Source organism: Loxodonta africana, chromosome 2 (genome assembly GCF_030014295.1).
Source record: "Loxodonta africana isolate mLoxAfr1 chromosome 2, mLoxAfr1.hap2, whole genome shotgun sequence".
Taxonomy (NCBI): Eukaryota; Metazoa; Chordata; class Mammalia; order Proboscidea; family Elephantidae; genus Loxodonta; species Loxodonta africana.
Window position 1 is genome coordinate 150,280,343 of NC_087343.1, and position 25,522 is coordinate 150,305,864.

The 25,522-nt window shown below is 41.7% G+C and overlaps 1 protein-coding gene across 2 annotated transcripts in view; it reads right to left on the reverse strand.

Annotated features, from left to right (window-relative positions):
• Positions 1-23,283, reverse strand: part of KLHL3 (kelch like family member 3) — a 145,878-nt gene extending 122,595 nt beyond the window's left edge. For both annotated transcript variants that reach the window (XM_010590853.3, XM_064276538.1), the window contains exon 1: positions 15,656-23,283. In XM_010590853.3, the coding sequence (XP_010589155.1) occupies positions 15,656-15,711 (56 nt within the window). In that variant the 5' untranslated portion in view covers positions 15,712-23,283. The remainder of the gene's footprint in view (positions 1-15,655) is intronic.
• Between the last annotated feature and the right edge of the window lie 2,239 nt (positions 23,284-25,522).

Here is a 25,522-nt window from a genome sequence, read left to right on the forward strand (position 1 = left end):
CATGACCAGTTGCAGAAACGAGGGCTGTAATTGTTATGAGCATTTCTGCTTTGTATGCATGCATCAAATATTTTTGTTTTCTTCACTTACAAAATATAAGATGTAAACGGGGCTAGTGCATTTCTGGTTGTACATGTCTTAGTTGTATCATGATAGGCACAAACATGACTTTGTAATTATCTTTATTCAGAGATTATGTATGGTTTGGGGAGATGTGTACAGGTACCAGGTTGACAAGGGGTGGACTGTGATGGTTAAGATTGTGTATTGACTTGGCTTGGCCATGATTCTCAGTGTTTATATGTGATCACCCCCATGATGAGATCTGCTGTGAGTGCCTAGTCAGTTAAAAGGGAGTTTCATTGGTTGTGTGGCCTGCATCCAAATATAAGTGGATGTTCTGGTTTTTGCCTACTCTGGATCCTGCAGCTGCCTCCTGTTCATCTGGACTCTAGTTCTGGGGACACGGGCTAGCAGCTTATCTGCCGATCTTGGGATTTATCAGTCTTCATAGCCCGTAAGCAAGAGCCCTGCTCTCTGACCTGCAATCTTGGGTTTGTCGGCCCCTGCAGCTCTGTGAATCAGAAGAAGCCTCTATGCTGATCCACGGGCTTGGGATGTTATAGCCTCTACAGTCATGTGAACCATTTCCTTGATATAAATCTCTCTACATATATATTTATACGCTTTACTGGTTTTGCTTCTCTAGGGAACACAGCCTAAGACAGCATGCAAATATAAGCCATGGACATCTGAAATTTGGGACTGTTTGGATTCTGGGTGCAAGAAAGTTACCTGAGCACAGGAAGACAAAAATCAAAAGACACAGAAAGGCATATGATTGGAGTATGTGTTTAAGTGGGTAAAGAAAACCTCAAATCAGAAAATGTGACCAGAGAGACGAAGTACCCAGCCAAGATTAAAAGCTCCGTGTAAGAAATCCACAAGCATAATTTCTTTTATGGGTAGTATCCTTCTCTATACTTCTCTACTCCAAGGCCAGAAGGACACTCATTTTTATTTTCTACTAAAAGTTTAACATTCTTGCTTTTGATATTTAAGCCCTTAATTTTGCCAGATACTGACTTTCATATTATGATAAGAAGTAGGGATCTAATTATTTTCCTTAAGTTCCACTTATTGAATGCTTATTTTTCTCACTCATCCTCATGCCACCTTAGTCACTTATCAAAGTTCCAAATACACAGGGATCTGTTTTTGGACTCTGTAACCTATTCCATTGATCAGTTTGTCTCTGTACTAGTAGCACATTATTTCTATAGCTTCATAATAAGGCATGATATCAGATAGGGCAAGTCCCCAATTATATTATTATTCTTCAGAAGTTCCATGATTCTATTTTTTACTCTCTCACATAAATTTTAGTATCAGCTTGTCAAGTTTCATGAAAAATTCTGACAAGACTTTGACAGAAATTGCATTGAACTATAGGTCAATTTGGATAGAAATAACATCTTTATGACATTATCTCTTCCTGTCCATGGACATGGGGTATCTCTCCATTTATTTAAGTCTTCTTTAATGTCACTCAAATTTTTTACTCTTCTGTATGAAGACCTTATACATATTTTAGATTTATTCCTAAACACTTTTGAATTTTTTGCTGAAATTTTATAATATCAATGGTGTCTTTCTTAAATTATATTTTCTGATTGTTCTATTTTCTAAAACGCAATTGATTTTTGCAAATTGATCATATACAGCCACCTTACCAAAAGTTCCTATTATTCCTAATCTTTGTAGATTCAATTAGGTATTCTATGTAGACGATTATATTATCTATAAACATATAATGCCAGGGTTTGTATATTTGGTTTTTTGTTCTTGTTATTTGGTTTTGTTTTGTTTTTTCCTCCTTTCCAATTCTTGAGCCTCTAATTTCTTTTTTGAAAGAAATTTTGCACTGGCTACAATGGTGAAACAATGTTGATCAGAGGGGATACTGGTGAATATTCTTACCATACTCCTGATTTTAAAGATGTTTCTAATGTTTCCCCATTAAATATGTCCGTTGTAGAATTTTTTTAGATTTTTTTATCAGATCAAGAAAATCCCCTTCTATAATTAACTTTAAGAGTTTTTATCACAGTTATACAGAATTTTATCAAATGTTTTTGTGCATCTAATGAGATCTTTTTTCTTTAATCTGTCAATGCTATTAATGAAATTTATATGTATTTTCTAATACTAAACCATGCTTGTATTCCTTGGATAAATCTAGAAACTGTAAAACACTGCATAAATTAGTCATTATAATTGACATGTTCAAATTGTAGAGAGTCTTAAAAGCCAGAGTGTGAAAATATAATTTGGTATGGATCAGGGAACCACTGAAGGTTTCTGACAGGGAACTAATAAGATCAGAGTTCTTAAAAGCCCACCGGACAGATATTACTAGCTCTACTTCATAGATATGGAACAAATATAGATCAAATAAAGTCAACTTTGGAAGCATTAACAATAATCTCCCATGTGGCTAGTGAAAAGAAAAGCTGGCTCCCCCTTGTTCTTACTCTTTGCGCTGTCAAGCCTTCCAGAATGGTCCAGTAATGATGCATCCTATTAATACAATGTTATGTTTACCTAAATGTCTCAAACATAGATTGTCTATTATCAAAGGATTAGAATTCAGCAAGACACAATTTGCACTAAAGCCTCCCTGAAAGAGTAAGCGACTTGCTGATGACCATAGGGCTAGCTAGAGGAAGGACATCCAGTTTCCCCATCTTCATCCAGAGCACTTTCCACCCTGGATGCAGAGGCAAGGCTTGACATCAGGAGGAGCTCAAGGTCTCTTTCTTCCCCTGCTCTGCTCCTCCAGGAAGATACAGGAAGCCTGGAGTGGATTCTGGGTCCCTAGTTCCTGAAAGGTAGAAGCTTCTTGACAGCCCACTGACCTAGGGAGCAGGATATTAAGGAAAGAGTCCAAAGGCTCGGAGAAGAATCTGTACGAGGTTACACAGATAATAAATGGCAGAGATGGAATCTGAGCTCAGGTCTCCTTGACTTGAAGCCTAAGCTATTCCCACCACAGCCTACACCCTCAGTAAATAGCCTTCCTTTAAGCACAAAATGGTTGAAACTAAAGAGGGATTCAGGAATCTCCACACAGCCCAACTGAGGTAATTCAGCCTTCAGGGTTTCATGATCTAACAAGAGGTGTGCAGCCAACCAAATTCTCCCGCCATGTTGTTGTTAGGTGCCATTGAGTGGGTTCTGACTGATAGCGACCCTATACACAACAGAATGAAACACTGCTGGGTCCTGCGTCATCCTCACAATCGTTGCCATGCTTCAGCTCATCATTGCAGTCACTGTGTCAATCCATCTTGTCCAGGGTCGTCTTCTTTTTTGCTGACCTTCTACCAAGCATGATGTCCTTCTTCAGGGAGTGGTCCCTTCTGATAAAATGTCCAAAGTATGTGAGATGAAGTCTCACCATCCTTGCTTCTAGTGAGCATTCTGGCTACACTTTTTTCCAAGACAGGCTGCTCATTCTTTTGGCAGTCCATGGTATATTCAATATTCTTCGCCAACACCACAATTCAAAGGTGTCAATTCTTCTTCAGTCTTCCTTATTCATTATCCAGCTTTCTCATGCATTTGAGGTGATTGAAAACACCGTGGCTTTGGTCTGGAGCACCTTAGTCCTCAAGGTGACATCTTTGCTTTTTAACACTTTAAAGAGGTATTTTGCAGCAATTTGCCCAATGCAATGCGTCTTTTGATTTCTTGACTACTGCTTCCACGGCTGTTGATTGTGGATCCAAGTAAAATGAAATCCTTGATAACCCCGATCTTTTCTCTGTTTATCATGATGTTGCTTATTGGTCCAGTTGTGAGGACTTTTGTTTTCTTTATGTTGAGGTATAATCCCTACTGAAGGCTGTGGTCTTTGATCTTCCTTAGTAAGTGCTTCAAGTCCTCTTCACTTTCAGCAAGCAAGGTTGTGTCATCTGCACAATGCAGGCTGTTAATGCATCTTCTTCCAATCTTAATGCCCTGTTCTTCACAGAGTCCAGCTTCTTGGATTATTTGCTCAGCATACAGATTGAATAGGTTTGGTGAAAGGATACAACCCTGACGCACACCTTTCCTGACTTTAAACCAATCAGTATCCCCTTGTTCTGTTCAACCAGCAGCCTCTCAATCTATATACAGGTTCCTCATAGGCACAATTAAGTGTTTTGGAATTCCCATTCTTCACAATGTTATCCATAATTTGTTATGATCCACACAGTCGAATGCCTTTGCAGAGTCAATAAAACACAGGCAAACATCCTTCTGGTATTAGAGAATACATTCAGCCAGGATCCATCTGACATCAGCAATGATATTCCTAGTTCCACATCCTCTTCTGAATCTGGCTTGAATTTCTGGCAATTCCCTGTTGATATACTGCTGCAGCTGCTTCTGAATAATCTTCAGCAAAATTTTGCTTGTGTGTGGTATTACTAATATTGTTCAGTAATTTCTGCATTCAGTTGGATCACCTTTCTTGGAAATAGGCATAAATATGGATCTCTGGCAGTAGGTGGCCAGTTAGCTTCTTCCGAATTCCTTGGCATAGATGAGTGAGCACTTCCAGCGCTGCACCCATCTGTTGAAACAGCTCAACTGATATTCTGTCAATTCCTGGAGCCTTGTTTTTCACCAATGCTTTCAGTGCAGCCTGGACCTCTTTCTTCAGTACCATCAGTTCCTGATCATAGTTTACCTCCTGAAATGGTTGAACATTGACTAATTCTTTCTGGTATAATGGCTCTGTGTATTCCTTCCATCTTCTTTTGATGCTTCCTGCATCGTTTAATATTTTCCCCGTAGAATCCTTCACTGTTGCAACCTGAGGCTTGAATTTTTTCTTCAGTTCTTTCAGCTTGAGATGTGCCAAGTGTGTTCCTCCCTTTTGGTTTTCTATCTTCAATACTTTGCATATGTCATTATAATACTTTACTTTGTCTTCTCAAGCCACCCTTTGAAATCTTCTGTTCGGTTCTTTTACTTCATCATTTCTTCCTTTTGTTTTAGCTACTCGAAGTTCAGGAGCAAGTTTCAGAGTCTCTTCTGACATTCATTTTGGTCTTTTCTTTCTCTCCATAGTTAATGTCAATTTATTTATGCCCTTCTCACTGGGCCTGAAGCTCTGGCTGCTGAACAAAGATTTCATCTGTGCCCAGAGTTGCAGTGACATTCAAAGTGAGCCATACTTAAGATTCAAATGGGTCACTAACCACAGATGTTGTTAGAAAGTATGAGCCAGGCAAAACCCTTGCTCTTTCCCAAAGAAATATACAGAAATGGTCATCTAATCAACTTTCTACATAAACTACAGGAGAATCAGAACACATCAAACTAATCGACTTTGTCAAACCACCAGATATGAACGACTACTGGAGCCCTCAATCCAGTGAATGATTCCTCTAGCCTAGCAGATAAAAATGCCAGCAACCACCTCAATAGTCCACAGAAAGTATTGGAAGTTAGCTCAAATGTACCTCATATTCTCACAGATACCCACTGATCCCATTTAAGAAGTCATACATGTGAGATAGTTAGGATCATAGCCATAAGGATAGGCATAGCTCCCCTAGCTGGCCCTTCATCCCTGGAATCTCTGCCTCTCTTTTCCCATGCCTAAAAAATTACAGAGCCCTGGTGGAGCAGTGGTTAAGAGCTCAGCAGCTAACCAAAAGTTTGGCAGTTCTAATCCACCAGCTGTTCCTTGGAAACCCTATAAGGCAGTTCTACTCTGTCCTATAGGGTCACTATGAGTCAGACTTGACTCGATGGCAATGTTTTTTTTGTCGTTGTTGTTTGTTTTTGGTTTAGACCATTATAGCGGCCTCCTACTTGCTGTTCCCCATTCTAGATGCTCTCCCTCCAAGCGCTTCCTGCGTACCACTGCCAAACTGATCTTTCTAAATGATTACTTTGATCTTGTCTTTTAGATCCTCACTATCTACAGTTTTGGGTCCGCTGAGCCCTAGAAGTTCATGGAAGTCTCTTCAGGAGCCATGAGGGTTATAAGCCAGATGCTCATTCAGAGCCCTCAGCTTCAATTTGTTTTATGCATTGAAGGTCCATGTAAGATTCCCTTTCAAAGGACTCTATAGCTCAAAAGCTGAAAAACCACCAGCCTACAGAATAGAGATGATTCTTGCCTACTATTAAAGGTCCTCCTTGACTTGGATCAAACCTAAATGCCAGTCTTATCTCTCATTTACTCAAATATTTACTGAGTACCTCTTAGATGAACCATCTACTGCAAATAGATTCCCCCTTCCTCTCCCTGTTTCATAATCTAAATACCTATTCCTCAAGGGTCAGTTAAGTTTTGCTTCTTCTATGAAGCCCTCTAAATACTTCAATCCTAAGTGATGTCTTCTTTCCCTTAATTCCCCCCCTAGTATTTCTGGCCTATAAATCGTTGACACATAGAACACTGCCCTGTGTTTGATTACTTTTTCATAGTACAAATCTAACCACAGTCCCCCTCCCCCCCCGCCCGCAGCACTAGATTTGACATTCCTGGAGGAAAAGGACCATGTCTGAGGACTCTTTGTATGACTTAGCCTGCCCAGGATAAAGCAAGGCCCATCTCAGGCCCTCACTAATTATTTGTCAGCAGTGAACTCTAACCTAAAAACTCTTCATTTGTCCTTGCAAGTGACAGATTCTAAAATAGACTGGGATAGCCTGTCCCAACGACTGCCCTTACCCCCAACAATTAAAACAAAAGTAGGGTTGGCCTTCAAAGTTAAGTAATAAATCATAATGTACATAAAATATGAATTATAAATGTTATAAAAATATATAAGCTCTAAATACCAGGCCTTGTTCTCACATCACACCATCTCCAAAGCCTTTTCTCCTGCCCACACCTACCCTCTAAATTCTAGATCCACATATCCAATGTCTCACATGACTTCCCCTCCTAGATTTTGTACTCAATATATTCAAAACCGATGTTGTCTACCTTTCTTCAAGCTTAATCTTCTGTATTCTCTATCTAGGTGGCATAGGCAACCACCCACTCACCTATCTAAGCCAGAAACTGGGATGTCATCCTTGAAATCTTCTTCCTGCTGTCCCTCACATCTCTCACATACAGGTACCACTTTTATCAGTTCTGGCCTTTAATATCTCTTCACCCCATTCCCTTCTCACAGTTACTACTACCACAACCGCAGTGCAGGTCACCGTGGTCTCTTGCCTGGATTACTATAATAACTTTTTACCAGAATCCAGAGTGACCTTTACAGAATGTGAGTGTGATGGAGGCATGTTCTTGAAGCCTCTCACTGGTTCCTCACTAAATTCAGAATAAGTCTCAAAGACTTAGCCCAGCCATTCATAACCCAATAATTGCCCTACACACTTTTCATTACCATAGTATTAAAATACTTGCAATTGCCTAAATACACAGGCTCTTCTGCCTGGTGTGGCTTTGTCTGTGTGAAAAACATTTTCAATCTCTACCCACTCTCCATGTGTCTAGGTAGTTTCTACATGCCGTTCAGTCCTCTTCCAGAAGCCTTCTCCATTACTATCCACTAGACTAGGTTCCCCTCTTCTGTGTTCCCACAGGACTCTGTGCTTCCCTCTGTATTATAGTAATTACCTCTTACTTATCTGCCTCCCCTACTCAGCCTGTGGTTATAAATGTTTAAGAGTTGGTTGGGGACAGGAAGCCTTAATTTGTGGCATTTGCCAATTTCTCACCATCACAAATTTCAAACTACCAATGTGATACCACAGAAACATGTGGAGCTGGGTAAAGGTTTACAGCCACATTATATGATTTTATAGTATTTCCACCATATAGATATAAAACATAGCCTCAAAGGCAGAAATAATAGTAAAATAATTAGGAAGTGATGATTTTTGAGTATTTATTATATTTTAAAATATAATCCATTTATTTATGTTTATATAATTTAATTTTTAATATTGGCTGTGTTTAATAAATGGCTTACAAAATCCTGAAAAATTAACAATCAGCTCTTGCAATTAGGTAAATGTTGGCTCCAGCACATCACTGCCCCCACTAGGATGTGAGCTCCATGAGGTCCAGGATGGTGTCTTACTTCTGTCTGTATTCTTTGTCCCTGACACATAATAGGTTAACTAAATGGATGGATAAAAAAGTAAAGTGTAACTATTGACTATTACGTCTTTCCCTACTTCCCTTCATTAAAAATAATTATGGCTTTGTCTCCCTCAGCTTCCCTTCTCCCATTCTCTTCTTCCATCAACTTCCTTAGCCAGTCCAGTCCCCCATAATGATAATACAGAATCAGGAGAATGACAAGAAGAAAGAACCAACATCAACTAGAGAAGAGGAAGGAAAGGAAAAAGGGTTGCAGCTTACTGTGTCAGTTCTTAGACTCTTTGCGTTGCTGAGGAAAATTCAGGCAATGAGTGGAAATGAAGGGACACGAAAAAAGATGTCAGAAGAACATGAGACAAAAAAGCCTCTGCGCAGGCTGAATGTGCATAAGTGTTTGGGGGATCTGACAAACGAGTAGCTCCAGAGAATCCAGGGTATGAGAGAATGGGGAGGAGAGGAAAGGGAAGCTGAGAAATGCTTTTGAAGTTTATAGGCTATATCCCCTCTGAAAGTCTTCAAGGAAGTCAAATAAAATTCAGACAGCTATGAACTGTACTTCTTTAGAGTTGAATCCATACAGACACTGGACTGTATGGGGCCCTGGACTGTATGGGGTCCAAGCATATTACGTTCAAGCTACAGATGAGACAGAGTAAAGAGAGGCAAAGTCACCTAAACAAGGACAAATAACTTTGAGCCAGAGTACGACTATGGTGAATGCATTAAAATCCCTCAACAATGAAAGTGTCCTTTCGAAAGGGATAACCGAAATATACAAATCAGACTAAGAAAGGCTTTGGCTCAACCCATCTGTCTTAGTCATCTAGTGCTGCTATAGCAGAAATACCAAAAGTGGGCGGCTTTAACAAAGAGAAATTTATTCACTCAAAGCCTAGGAGTCTAAGAAGTCCGAATTCAGGATGCCAGCTCCAGGAAAAGGCTTTTTCTCTCTGTTGGCTGTAGGGGAAGGTCCTTGTCATCAATCCTCCCCTGGTCAAGGAGCTTCTCAGCACAGAGACCCCAGGTCCAAAGGGCGTGCTATTCTCCTGCCTCTCGTTTCTTGGTGGTATGAGGTCCCCATGTCTCTCTGCTTGCTTCTCTCTTTTATATCTCAAAAGAGATTGACTTAAAACACAACCTAATCTTGTAGATTGAGTCCTGCCTCATTAACATTAACTGTCTGTAACCCTGCCTAATTAACATCATAGAGGTAGGATTTACAACACATAGGAGAATCACATCAGATGACAAGATGGTGGACAACCACAAATGCTGGGAATCATGGCCTAGCCAAGGCAACACACGTTTTGGGGGGACACAATTCATAACACCATCCCACACTATCTAGGAAAGAAAATGATTTAATCATCAGACCTAGTCATTTGGTTCAGTCTCAGGTCACATCCCTACTTCGGAGCTTGACCATAACTCAGTCCCTACACCTCACTATGCAGCCTTTTGATCAATTTGGTCTCCCCCATGGTTTTCTTTCAGGGAGAAAGAAAGTGGTATCAGGACCTCAAGAATATCTTGTCAGTAATAGTTTTCACTGCAAATAAATAAACTGGCATTCTGACTGTTGAGCTTTAGGTTCTTGTGAATTCATTAGCATGGCTCTGCTTTTCCAAGTTGGGTGGCGCTTCCAAGTTAAGACAGGATTTCTGAACCTACAGGGCCCTGGGAAAACTAGAGATCTAGCAACCCTAAAGTTCAAGGCCAATATGACCAAATTTAGATTTCTACTTCCAGATTAATGAAGGACTTTGCACTTGAAGATGTCCAGGCAACAGGATTCAGGACTTAATGGCACAATCCTGCCATCAAGAGATACCATCTATACACAGGCTGCCACCGAGCCAGATACTTTTCATACTCTTTCAGTGGTATCACTTCAGGCCACAGCATCAGGCTGACTCGCTGGAATAGCCCACATGGACACAAAGAAGATACACGTCAGTAAACTATAGCCTGACAATAACAGTTGACATTTACTGAAAGTTGACCACATGACGGCAACAGGTTTTTTGGTTACTTCCATTATCTCATTTTATCTTCAGAACAACCTGATGGGGTAGGTACTATCATCTCCTGAGGCACTGAGATAGAACTTGTTTGGAAGTCCCACATAGCTAGTCAGTGCAGAACTGGCACTCAAATCCCGTTCTATCTAACTCCAGGAGCGATGCTCTTAATAACAATATCCACTGACTTAGGATAATGTCTACAGATCATCAGGCCAAGGGGTACTCAATCCTTACCTCTCATGCCCAGGATTCTTCACTTTGTGGCCAAACTAGACCAAATTTGGGGAGGGGAGGGGGAATGAATGCTCTAGGGCCTGCGATATAGCCCTTCCTCATTCCACTGATTGTGGGAAACTGCAATGGTTATTGGAGTCGATACCATTAATTGTACTAAATTTGGAATTTCCAATTTCATATAGGCCAATCACAATTTATGGAAGTCGGCTGACAGTTGTTGCCATCCCTACAAAGTGCTCCTTAATAAACAAGCTCAAGAACAAGTATGTTACTAATCACATTCCTAAGGGTCCGATTTACAGACTGCTTTGTTCAAAACCCCGAGGGCAAAAACTCTTAAGTGGGTTGTCTACAAATGTAAAAACCTAAGAAACACTTGAGCTCAGACAGAATTAGGCAAGAAGAGAGAGAGACTAAAAGAAAACACGCCCCTCATTATGTGGCGCTTTGGAAGCCAAGCTTATAGAGAGCTGAGCTCTTCCACGTGTATGGTTTTGATAGGTTACAGTAGACATTAATAAGTTCATAAAAGTCCAGGGAAGTCATGCTGAAACAGTCTGAAAATCCTTACATATTATAAAAAGTTACAGAATTCTAATTTAAGAGATATTGAACTTATTTAATACGAAAAATCTAAGAATAAACTATGTTTAAGTTATTTTTTTAACATAGTTTATTAATGTTCTGTTCAGTTTAACCTAGTTTTAGGATTCATCCAGAAATTTAAAGAAAAAAAAAATTAGGTCAGTTCTACTGTGGAAAATTTCATCAAATAAAGCACTTGCTTTAGAAAACTTATACACAAATGTTCTTGTCTGGATCTGTCTGATAATCTAAAACTTCGCAAGCGAAATCCTAAAAACCCAAATCTGGGTGTCAGGATATTAAGACATTTCTTTCACTGACTGTTTTTGCAGTTGGAAACCTTACTATATGCCAAAAAAGTATTTCCAAAATGGAAAATTTGGTTTCAATTATCATGGCTGAAATGCACATCTGCTTGAAGCAGCAGTGATGCCCAAAAATTTCTACAAAAGTTTCTACCCATGACTTCTGGGGGTGGGGGAGGACTAAGTGACTTTACAGTGGGAATAGAGAAAGTTTACGTTGCTCAACACTTGCACTTCCCTGGGTCTTGCCAGCATTTTAATTACCTGGTATTGCAAAACTCGGCATCAACTTCCCAGGTCATGTCTTCTTGAAAAATATGATCTACCTATTCCTGGATCAAAGGTGAAAAGATAAGCTCCTTTAGGCTCAGAAGCTACCTGAGATCCAGGAACAGGCTCTCCTCATTAAGGACAAGCCATTTATTTCCACTCGCTCCCTGTGGGGACTTCTCACACAAATTCACGGCATAGTACTGGGCACATGCTACCACTCTCAAGTAGAGGCATCCTTATGCTTCCAATGAAAAAAACCACCACGACCACACTTTTAAGAAAAATGGACAACCATCTTCCCCTTTTTACGATGCTTCTTCCAAAATTTGTGCTTCTTTGCAACTCTTAGAGGTCTCCTGGAAGCTGCACCTCAAGTTTTATTTAAATCCATCCACAAGGTTGATTCCCAAAACTGAAATAAAATCCTAATAGCAAGGGCACCTGTCGTTTTCAATGTCTACCTGCTCTACACACATACACACACACACATTTATAACTGTAGCTGAGAGCCAGAGACTCTTTCCCTTTACAAAACAGAAGACAAAGTCACCTTCCTCCAGCTACTAAAGTCACAGCAATTCTCCCACAGAGGGAACTGGAGAAGACTTAGCATCAGAAGGTCCAGTAGAGAGCTGGGGAGATAGGGTTAGCTCAAATTCACAAGTTCTTAAGATTTTGGCCTGAACGAAGGTAATATGAAGCTCATGGTTCCAAACCACTAAAACATGCCTCAGGGGTCTATAAAAAAAAGAGGAGTAAAGTAGATTTTGGTGAAACCTAGAAGAAGAAATGCCAAGCCCTCTATGGTTTCTTACTGTGAGGAGACAGTTTAGGAAAGAAGAATGATGGCCTGATAAGCTTGCCCTAATTTTCTCATGGGAATGGTCCCTCATAAATTGCTTGGGGTGATACATACCGGAAAACTCTAAAATATGCCTTGGTTAATATCCTAACAGTGGCTCATATGGTATGACAGGGCAATAGACACCAATGATAACAGCAACTACCATTTACTAAGTGGTCAACTCCATGCCAGAAAAACTTTACTACGTGTTTTACACATATTATCTCATTTAATCTTCACAACTCTACGAGGTATAGGTAGTTACTAACCACCCCCCTTACCCAGAAGAGAAAAATTAGTTCTGAAAAATGGTGACACACTCAAGGTCATTCAGCTTATAAATAGATTCACTATTAGTTCTGTGTTACTCCAAAGACTGTGCTTTTAACTAATAGCCTTTCAAGGTAGAAGTTATTTTCATACCCTTGTGGCAAAAAAAAGAAAATTGCTCATTAGAAATTTCTTGACTTAAGATGTATAATGCTTAAAAACAGCCCCAATTAAGCCTTAGCAAGTTAAGTATGAAACAAGCACCAGATTCAGGATCCCTCCAGTCTCTGGAGTTTGGCCATGTGATCCTAGGCCAGTCATTTGGCTTCGCTGGCCCTAGGTTTCCTAGGGAACTTGTAAAATGAGACTACTTCCTCCCCCCGCCCCATTCTGCCCCTACCTCAAAGCATTCCATAGGGTCAATTACCCATACTGAAATAATAAGGATGAATCTGTTTGCTAACGGTTTTCATCTCTTTTCTCACCAGCTTTCTTTTTAATTATCAGAGCAGTCCATAGAAGTTATCAGTTAATCACCAAATAATTATCCAGCACCTACTACATGTGCAGCCCCACAGTGGTCAATGAGGCATATTCAGAGGTACAAGGCATCATCTTTGCCTTTAAGGACCTGTTTCCAAGTTTGGGAGACTTGTAAGATATGTGAAACAAAAGCACAAAAAGATCTGGTAGGCCCATTACTCAGCATCCAACTATGAGATACAAATCAGAAGTACTGAAATAGGGAGGCACATCAGCCAGGACTAGAAAATCTGACTTTTCCAAGACAAAGTGGAATTTCAAGACACCCTTGATAGAGGGATAACTATTAGATTAGAGGAAGGGAAAGGCATTCCTGGCAAGAGGAACTCTAGGAGCTAAGGCTCTGGGGCTGGATGTAGTAGTATACTGGGCAAGAGCCTGCTAGAACTAAGAGGGGGTGTGGGTGAGCAGCGGGAATGGAGACAGGAGCCAGATTTCATAAGACTTGAATGCCTGGCATCATAAGCCGATCTTGGAGTGGGAACAAATGACAGTGAGCTGGGTGAACTGGTGAACACTGGAAACTGCTCAGTTTGAATTTCTTGTCCTGTCTCTGCCTCCAGCAGATGTACTTGGCTCCTAAGAGCTAACCAGCAGTAGAGGAAAAGCAAAAGAACATGTGCAATCAGGTGTTCTAAAGCCATCCTAGCTGAGAGGCACCAGGGTGCTGAAGAATGAGACAGCTCCTTGGGGATAGTGTTGTATTACATTTCTAAACATAGAAATGCTGTGCTCAAAAAATGCTTGAGAAGCAATACTTATATCACTTCTGGTCAGCTGCTGCCAGTCCCACAAGGGCCTTTCAGCCCCAATGAGCCATGAGTAAAGCAAATAGGCAGTCCAAAACCAAAAAGCAAACCTGTTGCCATTGAGTAGATTCCAACTCATAGTGAATCTATAGAACAGAGTAGAACTGCCCCCACAGAGTTTCCAGGGAGCAGCTGGTGGATTAGAACTGACGACCTCAAAAAGTCAGGAACCCTTTAAATCTCCATCACAACATCCCTACCCTTCTGCTAGTTACCAGACCAATAACAGAAGGTGAGGACACTGTCCACCTCTGCCCCAGGCTTAGGAACAGGACTTCAGATGATGGGCTGCCTGGCAGGCCACATGGAGTACAGCACTAAGCTCTTGTTGCAAAGAGCACCTGGGAGAGGTACGCCAGCAGCCCACTCAGTCTGAGCAGTCCCAGACTCTTCCTGCGGGAGTCATATCAACAAACACAATCCCTGGAGCTTCTTCAGACAGGGGAGAATATGACATCCAACAATCATGCCAGTTCTAATAAGGTCTAAATAAGGTCTAAAAAAGGTCTAGAGATGCTTAATTGCCTCACTCTTTCCCAGGAGATGCAGGAGTCAGGGGCAACCTACGCACAGGAAAGTGTTCATTGAGGTACTCTCCAGACAGTGTTGACTTAGTTGAATTATCATTTAACCACCCAGTTATTGTCTGCATCAAACAGGCATCTCTGATGCACCACTGTGGCCTGACCCTTCCCTGCAGTCTTCTCTCCTCAAGGAAAATGGCAAGCCTTGTTCCCTACCAGCGGCAGGCAGACCCACAAAATGAAGAGGCTAGCAATCAAGAGATGTTTTAGCCCATCATAGACAGAGGGACCTATCCATCTCTGCCCTGCACTGATCACATTTTCACAATGCAAAAATCAGATCCTAAGAGAAGAGTTTGAAATGTATATATGCATATGCCTGCCAGGAAACAAACCGTGGATACTTAGATCCAGTTCAACCCAAATACTTAAAATTCCTTCAGCTGAGTCCTATCTCAGAAGAAGCCCCTAATAGGAACAAAAGTTCCTCTAAAATATACACCTTCTACTGCCATTCATAAACTTTTCAATACAAATGAAGCTCAATTCAGAGCAAGTGTCTTCTTAATGAGTTTCTCTCCCTCTTTCCTAAATGCGTGCGTGTACACAGGCACACTTCTAGGAAAGACACCAGCAAGACATGCGTGCTGAAAATTTCAGCACCTCACTGTGAAAACCCAAGCAGTCTATGCCAGGCCAGCCCCGCTCTGACATCAAAAACATCCCGCACCAAAGAAAAACCACCCCGGGAAAGGAGCCAGGAAAAGGAAACGCCTCCTTGAAGCAGCTTGAGAAAGGTAACCCTGATTCAGCCCATGCAGAAACTATTCCTCAACACTAGCCAGGAAGTCCCTTCTCTCAGGGTGCTCTGCTACCCAGCAAACCCATTCTTGCTTTTGCGGAAGCCAGCTCTCTGGAGAGTCAACCTCTGGAAAGGGTGGGCTTCGAAAGGGTGGGCTTGGAAAGGGGCTTCCCTACTCTGACTCTCCTGCCCCTTGGGATCCATCAGTGGCCAGGTCTTCCAACCCTGCCCGGCGAATGCAAACACAAAAGCTGACGGCTGCACCACGAACACACATTGACACACAACACACACGTACACACACATACCTTTCACCCTCCATTGTGCGAGGCCCAGCCGGGGTGGTAGCCGGTGAACTCTGCATGCGCCCGGGGACCCTGGTCCTGTTGCCTAGTCCTCCCGCTTCTCCTGGTTCTCCCAGCGCACCAGCGGAGGATCTGATCAGCGACAGTGATTCAGCATGGCTGCAACCGAAACCTCCTCCCTCTCGATTCTCCTTCCTCTGACTTACTCGCGGCAGCTTTCTACCGCAGCAGCAGCAGCAGCAGCAGCAGGAGCAGGAGCAGCAGTAGGAGCAGGAGCAGCAGGAGCAGCAGCAGCAGAAAATGTCTTACCCAGAGCTCCCTGCAGCCCTTTCAGCTGCTAAAAGCAGCAACCCACTTGCTCCCCCTCCCCCGCAGGCTTGCAGCTCCTCGGTCTCCTAGGAACCGCGGCAGCGCCAGCTAACTGAGTGCGGTGCCACTTTTCCAGCTGCCTCCGCATCTGCCTGGGCATCCCCAGACCAGCCAACTGACCAGCCCCAGGGGCTCCCACCTCCTGCGCCTAAGCCGCAAAGACGCAGGCAGTTCCTCACTAGCCGGAGAAATATTGGCCCCCGCCCCCTCCCCTGCTCCATAGCCTATGAGTCTGTCAGCCTAGCCAGATTGCTGGGATGAGGAGGCCCCTCTGTGGCTTGCGGTGGAGTTTATCCACCTGGCGAAATTCACCGAGGGTCACAGGTCATGTTCTAATTCCTCCTCCCAAAATCCACAGTAGCTTTGAGAGTCTGCTAGATGGAGGGAAGTTAGGGAAAAGAGCCTGATAGAACTGAGAACACAGAATTTAGAAAAAGGGAGTTGGTAGAAATAGGTGAAACTGATACACACCCTGTTTGACCACAAGAGACCAAAAACTACTGCAGGAAAACCACAGCAATGAATACTGCATATATGTACCTCCCTAGGCCACACTGAAAGGCCAAAGATTTCACAGCACAATGAAAAACCCCAAAATATCTTTCCTTGAGTCTGCCGTATTGACATTTGACTTAAGCTGTGGCTCAGACTGCAGCTAAAGATCTCTCACACACCCTGCACTCTCCAGCTACTGAGCCTGAACTCAGGCTAACTTAACTCCTCCTGCCTGGGATGACTTCTCCAATCCCAGAACCCTGGTTTTCTCAGGGAGGCCAGCTCCTATCCCATCTCCTAATCAAACCTTCCCTGATCGTACCAACAACAACCAATCACCTTCAAAATAGCCACAATATGTACTGTCCTCACTGCTCACACCTGATACATTGTCTTGAGTAATTATTTTTTCATGTATCTTGTTTCTCAAACTAAAGCATAATCTTATGAAAGACAAGGGGCCAGTCTGTGTCTCCCAGCCACATCCAAGAGGCTTAGAGGAAACTGGTGCTATTAGCCACTGGTGACTGATTAAATACGCCACAAAAACTGGTTCGGAAGCTTCCCTGATGCCTCAGAAAAATCAGACAGGTGCATCTCTGTTCTGGGAACCTTTGGTGGGGTTCCGCACTACTATTACCTAGCTGAGTAAGACTTTCAACAATTCGTTTCCCCACTCTGGACCGCAGTCCCTCATCCATAAAATAGGATCGGACTAGACAATCTCTAGAATCCCTTTCAGCTTCAAATTCATGATTCTAAAAATGTTTTCAAGATTCCATTTTTCTTCTCATTAATCTTTAAGATTGTTTAAGAAAGAAATTTTTATTGGACTCTATAATGTTATATAGAGCTTCAGTGAAGATAACATGATATATGTGAAAGTGTGAGAAACTCTCAGTAAATCTATCTATTATTGTTGTTATAATTTTGACGTGTTAAAATTCGTTCATTGTCCCAATGCCCTGAAACCAGGGGCACAAGGGGGAAAGGAGGAGCAGATATTGAGATCATAGAAACTAAGAGTAATTTAAACTTTATTCACTCTTCAGAACTTGGGTGTTATGCTCAGAGATGAACTTTCCTAACACCTCAGTGTCCTCTTAGTTGAGGCCATTACCCAAAGTCACTCTTTCTCAAGTGAGAAGAGGCCTGGGTAATTTTATTTACACCCTACAACCCTGTATCACCACGTCTTCCTTTCACAACAATACTCCTCATATCTTTCTCCTTCTCTGTCCCTTCCTCCTCTAATCAAAATATCTACTCCAGATATTTCCTCTTGAGGTGAATCACAGGGACCAGGAGAAGCTGAACTTCACAAATAAGGAAACAGAATCCCACAACCCGTGCCAGAGTACAGACATGCACCAGGAAGACAACTGGGTGATTCATAAAAAGAACATAGAATGAGTCCCCCTTTGCATATGCCTTTTTTCTCGACATGACAGGAAAGGGGGAAAAGACCACATCCAACAAACCAGAAAGAAAGAAAAATGACCAGAAAAGGAAATATTTAAGGACTGGGCATATCCAGGCTTCAATATACAACTATTGAGAGCTAGTGTAAGAATCACAGAATTCCTTTTGCAACCTACTTTTGCAGCGATAACCAGTGTCACTACAATTCATGACTACCACCTGCACACTTTATTCACTGCTCACTCTATCTAGTGAGAGGCAGACAGAACAGGTAACACTTAGAGAAGGTCATCTAAAAAGAAATGTCATCTAGCAAAACTAGGGGCAGAGCTAAGTCAAGAATCAAAATTTGCAGACTCTCACTCAGGGCAAAGTTTCTACACCTTTCGTCTCTGGATTCAGAGCTACATTTTACATTCTACCTTATTATCCAAATGTTCTCTAGGCCACAGCCTGAATCTGCTGGTCCAAGCTAATTTTCCTGGACTTCAGACTAACGAGAGCTACCATTGCATTCTTGCAGTAGAAGAGAGTCAAAGGAACCAAAGTGGTCTGCCTGGAAGAAAAGGTTCCATTCTCAGATTGCTTGGCAATAGCATATACTATCTCCCTTTCTGCCCTCCCTTTCTGTACCCAAAGTCTTCTTCCATAGCACACCAATAGTATTTAGTGGCCCCAGCTTTCCATTCCAAAGTAATTTTCCCAGCCATCTACACTAACTTTGTTCAGAATCCTTAGCTCTGCATGGCTTGGGAAGAAACTGTGTTGGAAGGAGAAACTGTTTTTTGGGTTTTTTTTTTAGTTTGGTCTAGAGAGCTCTCTTTTCCACACTCCACCTCAGCACTGGGAGCCAGCACATCTTGGTTTATCTGAAGACAGCCAGGGCAATCATTCTTCCTCTTAAGTGTCTTTTTTCCTCTTTTCACTGCTTTTATCTTCCTTCTCCAGAACTTCAGTTCCTCACATTTGCTGTACAGTGGTCCCACACCTGCCTGTGCATTAGAACTATCTGCCCACCTGATTAAGATCGCAAGTGTCAGGGGCTCAAAATGCATGCGAAAACTTTTTAGGGTTATGGAACTGTTCCATGTCTTGATTGTGGTGCTACTTATATGACTGTATAAAGCTACTACGGTTCATTAAACTGTATACTTAAAATGAGTAAATTTTATTTTATGTAAATTATACCTCAATAAATCTGGAAAAGGAAAAAGCAATGCAAGGTCATGCTCTACCTGACTCCTATAGAATCAGCGTCAGAGAAGCAGAAAGTTTAATGAACTTCATAGGTGACTCTAATGCATAGCCAAATGTGAAGACCACTTAGAACAACGAAAAGAACCCAGACCATTAATATCAGACAGACCAAGGTCCAAATGTACCTATCAGAAACATGACCCTAAGCAAGTTACTTTATAAGTCTCAATTTTCTCATCTATAAAAAGGTGATAATAGTACCTACCTCCCATTGTTGTTAGGTTTAAATGTAAAAGTATATAAAGCACTTAGCAGAGAGCCCAGTCTGTAATAAGCACTTGGTAGCCATTCCAAACCCAAAACAAACTCACTGCCGTCGAGTCGATTCCAACTCATAACGACCCTACAGGACAGAACAGAACTGCCTCATGGGGTTTCCAAGGCTGTTAATCTTTACAGAAGCAAACCACCACATCTTTGTCCTGTGGAGCAGCTAGTGGGTTCGAATCACCGATCCTTCAGTTAGTAGCCAAGCACTTAACCACTGCCCAACCAGGGCTCCTTAGTAGCCATTTTAGCAGCTATTATTTTCACTGTCCATGCCAATCTATCAAACAAAAGCTCTGTGAGCCCTTGTTGCTGGGATCAAGAAGAAAATCAGCTGGAGTACATGTGCCAGGGAGCACAGCTCTGGGCCTCTCACAAAGCCATTTTCATATCTCCAGTGATCATTATTACCAACAGGTCAGCAAGGACTAGATAAGAGAAAAAAAAGATAAGAAGCGGAGCTAAATTAAGGTCAACCCACACCTGTAGCACCAAAACTTCCCCTCAGATTCTGGCCACTTGTTAGAGTCCCTTATCCTCTCACCCCCACCAGGAAACCAGGCAAAAACTGAAAAGGAACTTAAGGCACCCAAAAAGTCAAAACATAACTGGAACACCGGCTTATCCAGGGTAAAGCCTGGCTTCCCTCAGGACACCTCCTCTGAGGGTAGAAGACTCCATACTCTGGAGTGGATTTAAGAGTATAATCATCCATGTCATTTGTGTTCTACTTTAAAGCTTCCCTTCCATCATCTCCTTTGACTTAAGATAACATCCTCTAAATAGTAATCATTTTCATTCCCTGAACATTTACTCTGAGCCAGGTTCTGTTCTCAACTTTTTACATGTACCCTCTCATTGAATACTTAAAACAACTTGGGAGAAGGGATTATTATCCCTATGTTAAATGTGAGGAAACTGGGCTTGAAAGGCCCTATAGGTAGTAAATGGTGAAGCTGGAATCTGAACTCAGATTTGCCTGGCCTCAGAGCCTACTGTTAACTACTGTGCAGAGAAGGCATTATCCTCGTCGTATTACCTCCATTTTAGAGATAAGCCAACTGAGGAAGGAAGCAACTGAGAGAGGAAGCAACTGGCTCAAGATTACCCAGTGAGTTGGAGGCCAAGCTGGGTGGAACCAGATCCACAGATGCCTGGTTAATGCCATTTCTACCTCATCTCTGGATGGGAAACAGTATCTGAACCCCTAAAGATATTACACACAGGCTGGCATCTGAGGCTTCCAAACACCTACTATAATAAAGTCCTTTCACCTGGATTCCTCTGTCCTCTAACTTACCAACCAGGCTTAGACAAAAATTGCTCTTGGGGAAAACTTGACGAGCACCACTGGACACCAAAAGAGTCAAAGAAAAGCCAGACCAACCATAGCAGCAAGCAAGGTGCTTAACACAGCCAATACAATGCCAACACTTACCTCCCAGAGTCTTCCTAAGAATTCCTCTCTCCAATCTGTAACTCGCAACTAGTGCCCTCTGCTGGTAAACATGTGCATTTCTTCGTAACTAACCAAAAACAGGTTGCCATTGAGTCAATTCTGCCTCATAGCAACACTACAGGACAGAGTTGAATTGTCCCATAGGGTTTCCGAGGCTGTAAATCTTTCAGAAGTACATTGCCGCATCCTTCTCCTGTAGAGCAGCTGGTGGGTTCAAACTGCTGAACTTTTGGCTAATTATTACACCAGTGGCTTAGGAATGAAAAAAAAATTTTTTTGCACAGAACGTCCTATGCAAGAATGAGTATTAATTCTCTCATATGACTTTTTTTTTTTTTTAGGAATATTCAACTTTAAATTGACTGTGTTGATCTGACATCAGATGGCTCTGTCTCTTCCCTCCAGATCTTTCCTTCCTGGTTGCAAACGAAATGCGGCTGTTTTACATGAGAAGTAAAAATATAGAAAGACGTTGCCCCAAAGTCAAGAATACAGAGGTAATGTGTATGTGGGTGAAGTCAGGTTTGCACACCTAACAGGTACACAGAGTTGAGTCAGGCACATGCACATGCTCTAAGTCATGTAAAACCCATGTGCAAGTATCCTCAAACATGTTGGTCAATATCTATCTTCATACAATTTCATGTTTATAATTCAATTAAGACTCACTGGATACCTACGGTCTATGCAATGGGCTGCTGTATTAGAAGATACAACATAAATCCTATATGAATATAATGCCAAAAAGCTTTAAAGCTGGTTGGGGAAATTAAACATGGACATAACAACGGTAAAAAATAAGAGACTTAAGAAAAGTGCAGAAAAGGTACTATGGGAATTCAGTGGAAAAACAAAGAACTTCTATTTTGGGAAAGGAGGGGGGAGGACACAGGAATAGAAAAAGAAGAATTTAATAAATAATTCTATGGTGTTTTAGAAAGTATATATATCCTTGTAAATAATTGCCACAACTAGGTAATTTCAATTACCCAAAATTTCATTAAAATTTTTAAAGATAATTTAAAAGGTTTCACTGACTAATCCCACTACTTTAATATACTTAAGTATTGTGTTACATTAAATAATGCATAGCATAGTTTTTGAATTCTGCTTTTTTTCATACGTCCACCTTTTTCCCACGTTTCTCTAATCATTTAAATAGCAGCAAAATACTTCACCTTTTGACAGAGCACAATTTAGTAAACATCTCTCTAATGTTTGACATTTAGATAGTTTCCAGTTTCTTGCTATAGATAATGCTGGAATGATCATCTTTGTGTAGACTGTTTTGCTTTCATTGAATTATTTTCTCAGGTTAAAATGCCAGTAATAGAGTCCTAGAGCCTAAAAATGTGAATACTTTCGTGGTTGTTTCTAAATAAAGCTATATTGCACCTTCCTTGTTCTCCATTTTTCCCAGCCTAATGAAGAAGTTTTTTTCTTTTCTTTTTTTTTTTTAATGAAGAAGTTATTGTCTGCGATTTCATTTACAAAAGTACAAAAAAGTGTGGCAAAAACCAGTTTGGAGGAAAGCAAACAAATAGCTCCTCCAATTGAAAAAGACTTAAGCCTTCAAGCTCATGGATACATCTAGAGATTTAAGGGGACCTAGCTGCAACTTCAAAGTTTGGAATAAAGTAGAAATTCTGGAGATACAAGTCAAAGGGGCATTTTTTTCCACAGTCACTCTTCTGTGACCCAAGTCTTACCTCTGTACCAAAATCTCCTTATTACAAGATCAGACAGAATAGCTTCTTTCTCAGGTGAGTAATATGGAATTTGTTAAACACTTCATTGTAAAAAGTTTCCCAAAATAATGTGATTTTTTTCCTAATAACATACTGACATACTTAGACCTGTCACAGGTTGTCGTTCCTTCTAGTAGTTATACTTCCTTTCTCCCTAATTAATTATTTATGGCACCTATGTCAACAATTGTCTCCATTTGGATCATTTTAAAGACCTATACAAGTCAGCCCTTTTTAATAAAGTCACTTAAAAAAGATTTACATGATGGTAGTGAGCCTCCTCATGCTCAAAACCGCTAACCCAGTAACCCAGTGCCGTCAAGTCGATTCCGACGCAAGCGACCCTAGAGGATAGAGTAGAACTGCCCATAGAGTTTCCAAGGAGCGCCTGGTGGATTCAAACTGCTGACCCTTTGGTTAGCAGTTGTAGCACTTAACCACTACGCCACCAAGGTTTTCAAAATTGCTAGAAGCTACAGTAACGAAAAGGCCTTTTGGAGAAAGGAAAGGAATTAACAAAGCAGAAACAGTTCAGAAGAGCTCTCCACTAGACACAGGCTGGCTGACTTATGTGATGGGTTGCCCAAAACTATACCCTCTCCCCACGACCTGATGTTTTCTACTTAACTTGGTTAGACTTAAAAAAAAAAAAAAAAAAAAAAAACCTGTCTGTGTCAGGGTTCCCCCAAAACAACCCCACATTCAGAGATTTGTTAGAAAAACTCACAGAACTCAGCACAGCTAAGAACTGTACTACTCACAGCCATGACTTATATTACAGCAGGACCATACTGGAAAAAACGCACAGGTGGAGTCTGGGGGAATCCATGCCGCGGCTTCCTTATGCTCTCTCCCTCCCTTCCACGAGGGATCACACCGAATGTACTCTTCCCCCAGGAACACAAATGCTACAACATGTTTATGATGTTTCTACCTGGGGAAGTCCATTAGACTCAGTACCCAAGGTTTTTATTGGAGGCTGGTCACATAGTAAGGAGTCCTGGTGGCGTGGTGCTTACTGCACTCAGATGTTAACTGAAAGGTTGTCCGTTCAAACCCACCAGGCACTCCAGAGAAGAAAGATGTGGCAGTCTGCTTCCATAAAGATTCCAAAAAAAAAAAAAAAAACCAAACCCACAGCCATCCAGTCAATTCCGACTTATAGCGACCCCTACAGGACAGAGTAGAATTGCCCCGCAGAGTTCCCAAGGAGCGCCTGGCGGATTCGAACTGCTGACCTTTTATTTAGCAGCCATAGCACTTAACCACTACGCCACCAGGGTTTCCCCATAAAGATTACAGCCTTGGAAATCCTACAATAGGGCAGTTCTACTCTGTCCCAGAGGGTCAGAATTGACTTCTCGGCAATGGGTCTGGTCTGGGTTTTGGTCACATAGGCACCCTATGCCTCAAAACCCCTATGCCTAGCATATATCAAAATTCCAGACTCCCAGAAATAAAGCAGGTGTTAAGCATAAATCATGTTGCTCGCACAAACAATCCAGGCACAGTGAACCACGCTTATTAGTTAGGGAACGGTGGGAACACTCCCAAAATCCAAGTTCCCAGATACTACCCAAGGGTCAAGAGTGCAAGCCGGGCCTTCTATCTTCTATCAGGCCTGATATGTTAATTCTTTTCTCTACACCACCAATTAAAAATTCATTTTGGCCAATAAGCATCATCTCTCAAAAAAAACATGCACCTGTGGCAGAATTGTAGCGACTTTGGATCTATTACACCTTGAGCAAGTAGTTCTGATTGCTTTCCTCATAAACCTCAATAAAAGCAGCTGTACCAAAGGAAGAGGAATTTCATTTTAAGAGAGGGAAACCCAGAAAAAATTTTTTGAAATTGATGTCAGATCACATCACTCCGCTCAAAATCCTGAAATAGCTCACCATTTCACTTAGCAAAAACCAAAATCCTTACAACACCCTAGAAAGCCCTACATGATCTGGGCCCTCTCCGATCTCATCAGCTACTCCTTCCCTCCTCCTCTTCCCTCAGTCCTGATACCCTGGCCTCCTTGTTGTTTGCCAAAAAGGCCAGGCACAATCCCGCCTCAGGGCTTTTGCTCTTCCTAATCCTCTAACTGTAATGTTCTTCTCCTAAATATATACAATGTTCACTCTCACGTTTCCTTCAAGTCTTTGCTCTAACATCACTTTCTCATGCCACCCTATTTTAAATTACGCTACCTTCACAACCCCATGCATCTGTCAGTTTGTGTAACTGTAGTGGCTTATGTGTTGCTGTGATGCTAGAAACTATGCCACCATTTCAATTACCAGAAAGGTCACCCATGGTGGACAGGTTTCAGCAGTGCTTCTAGACTAAGGCAGACTAGGAAGAATACCTGGCAGTCTACTTCTGAAAAATTGGCCAGTGAAAACCTTATGAATAGCAGCAGAACACTGTCTGGTATAGTGTTGGAAAATGAGCCCCTCAGGTTGGAAGGCTCTCAAAATACGACTGGGGAAGAGCTGCCTCCTCAAAATAGAGTCAACCTTAATGACATGGATAGAATTAAGCTTTCGGGACCTTCACTTGCTGAGGTGGCATAGCTCAAAATGAGATGAAACAGCTGCAAACATTCATTAATAATCAGATTGTGGAATGTACAAAATATAAATCTAGGAAAATTGGAAGTCACTAAAAATGAAATGGACCACATAAGGATCCATATCCTTGGCATTAGTGAGCTGGAACATACTGGTATTGGCCATTTCGATCAATTATATGGTCTCCTATGTCGGGAGTGAGAAACTGAAGAGGAATGGCATTGTGTTCATCGTCAAAAAGATATTTCAGGATCTATCCTGAAGTACAAGGCTGTCAGTGATAGAATAA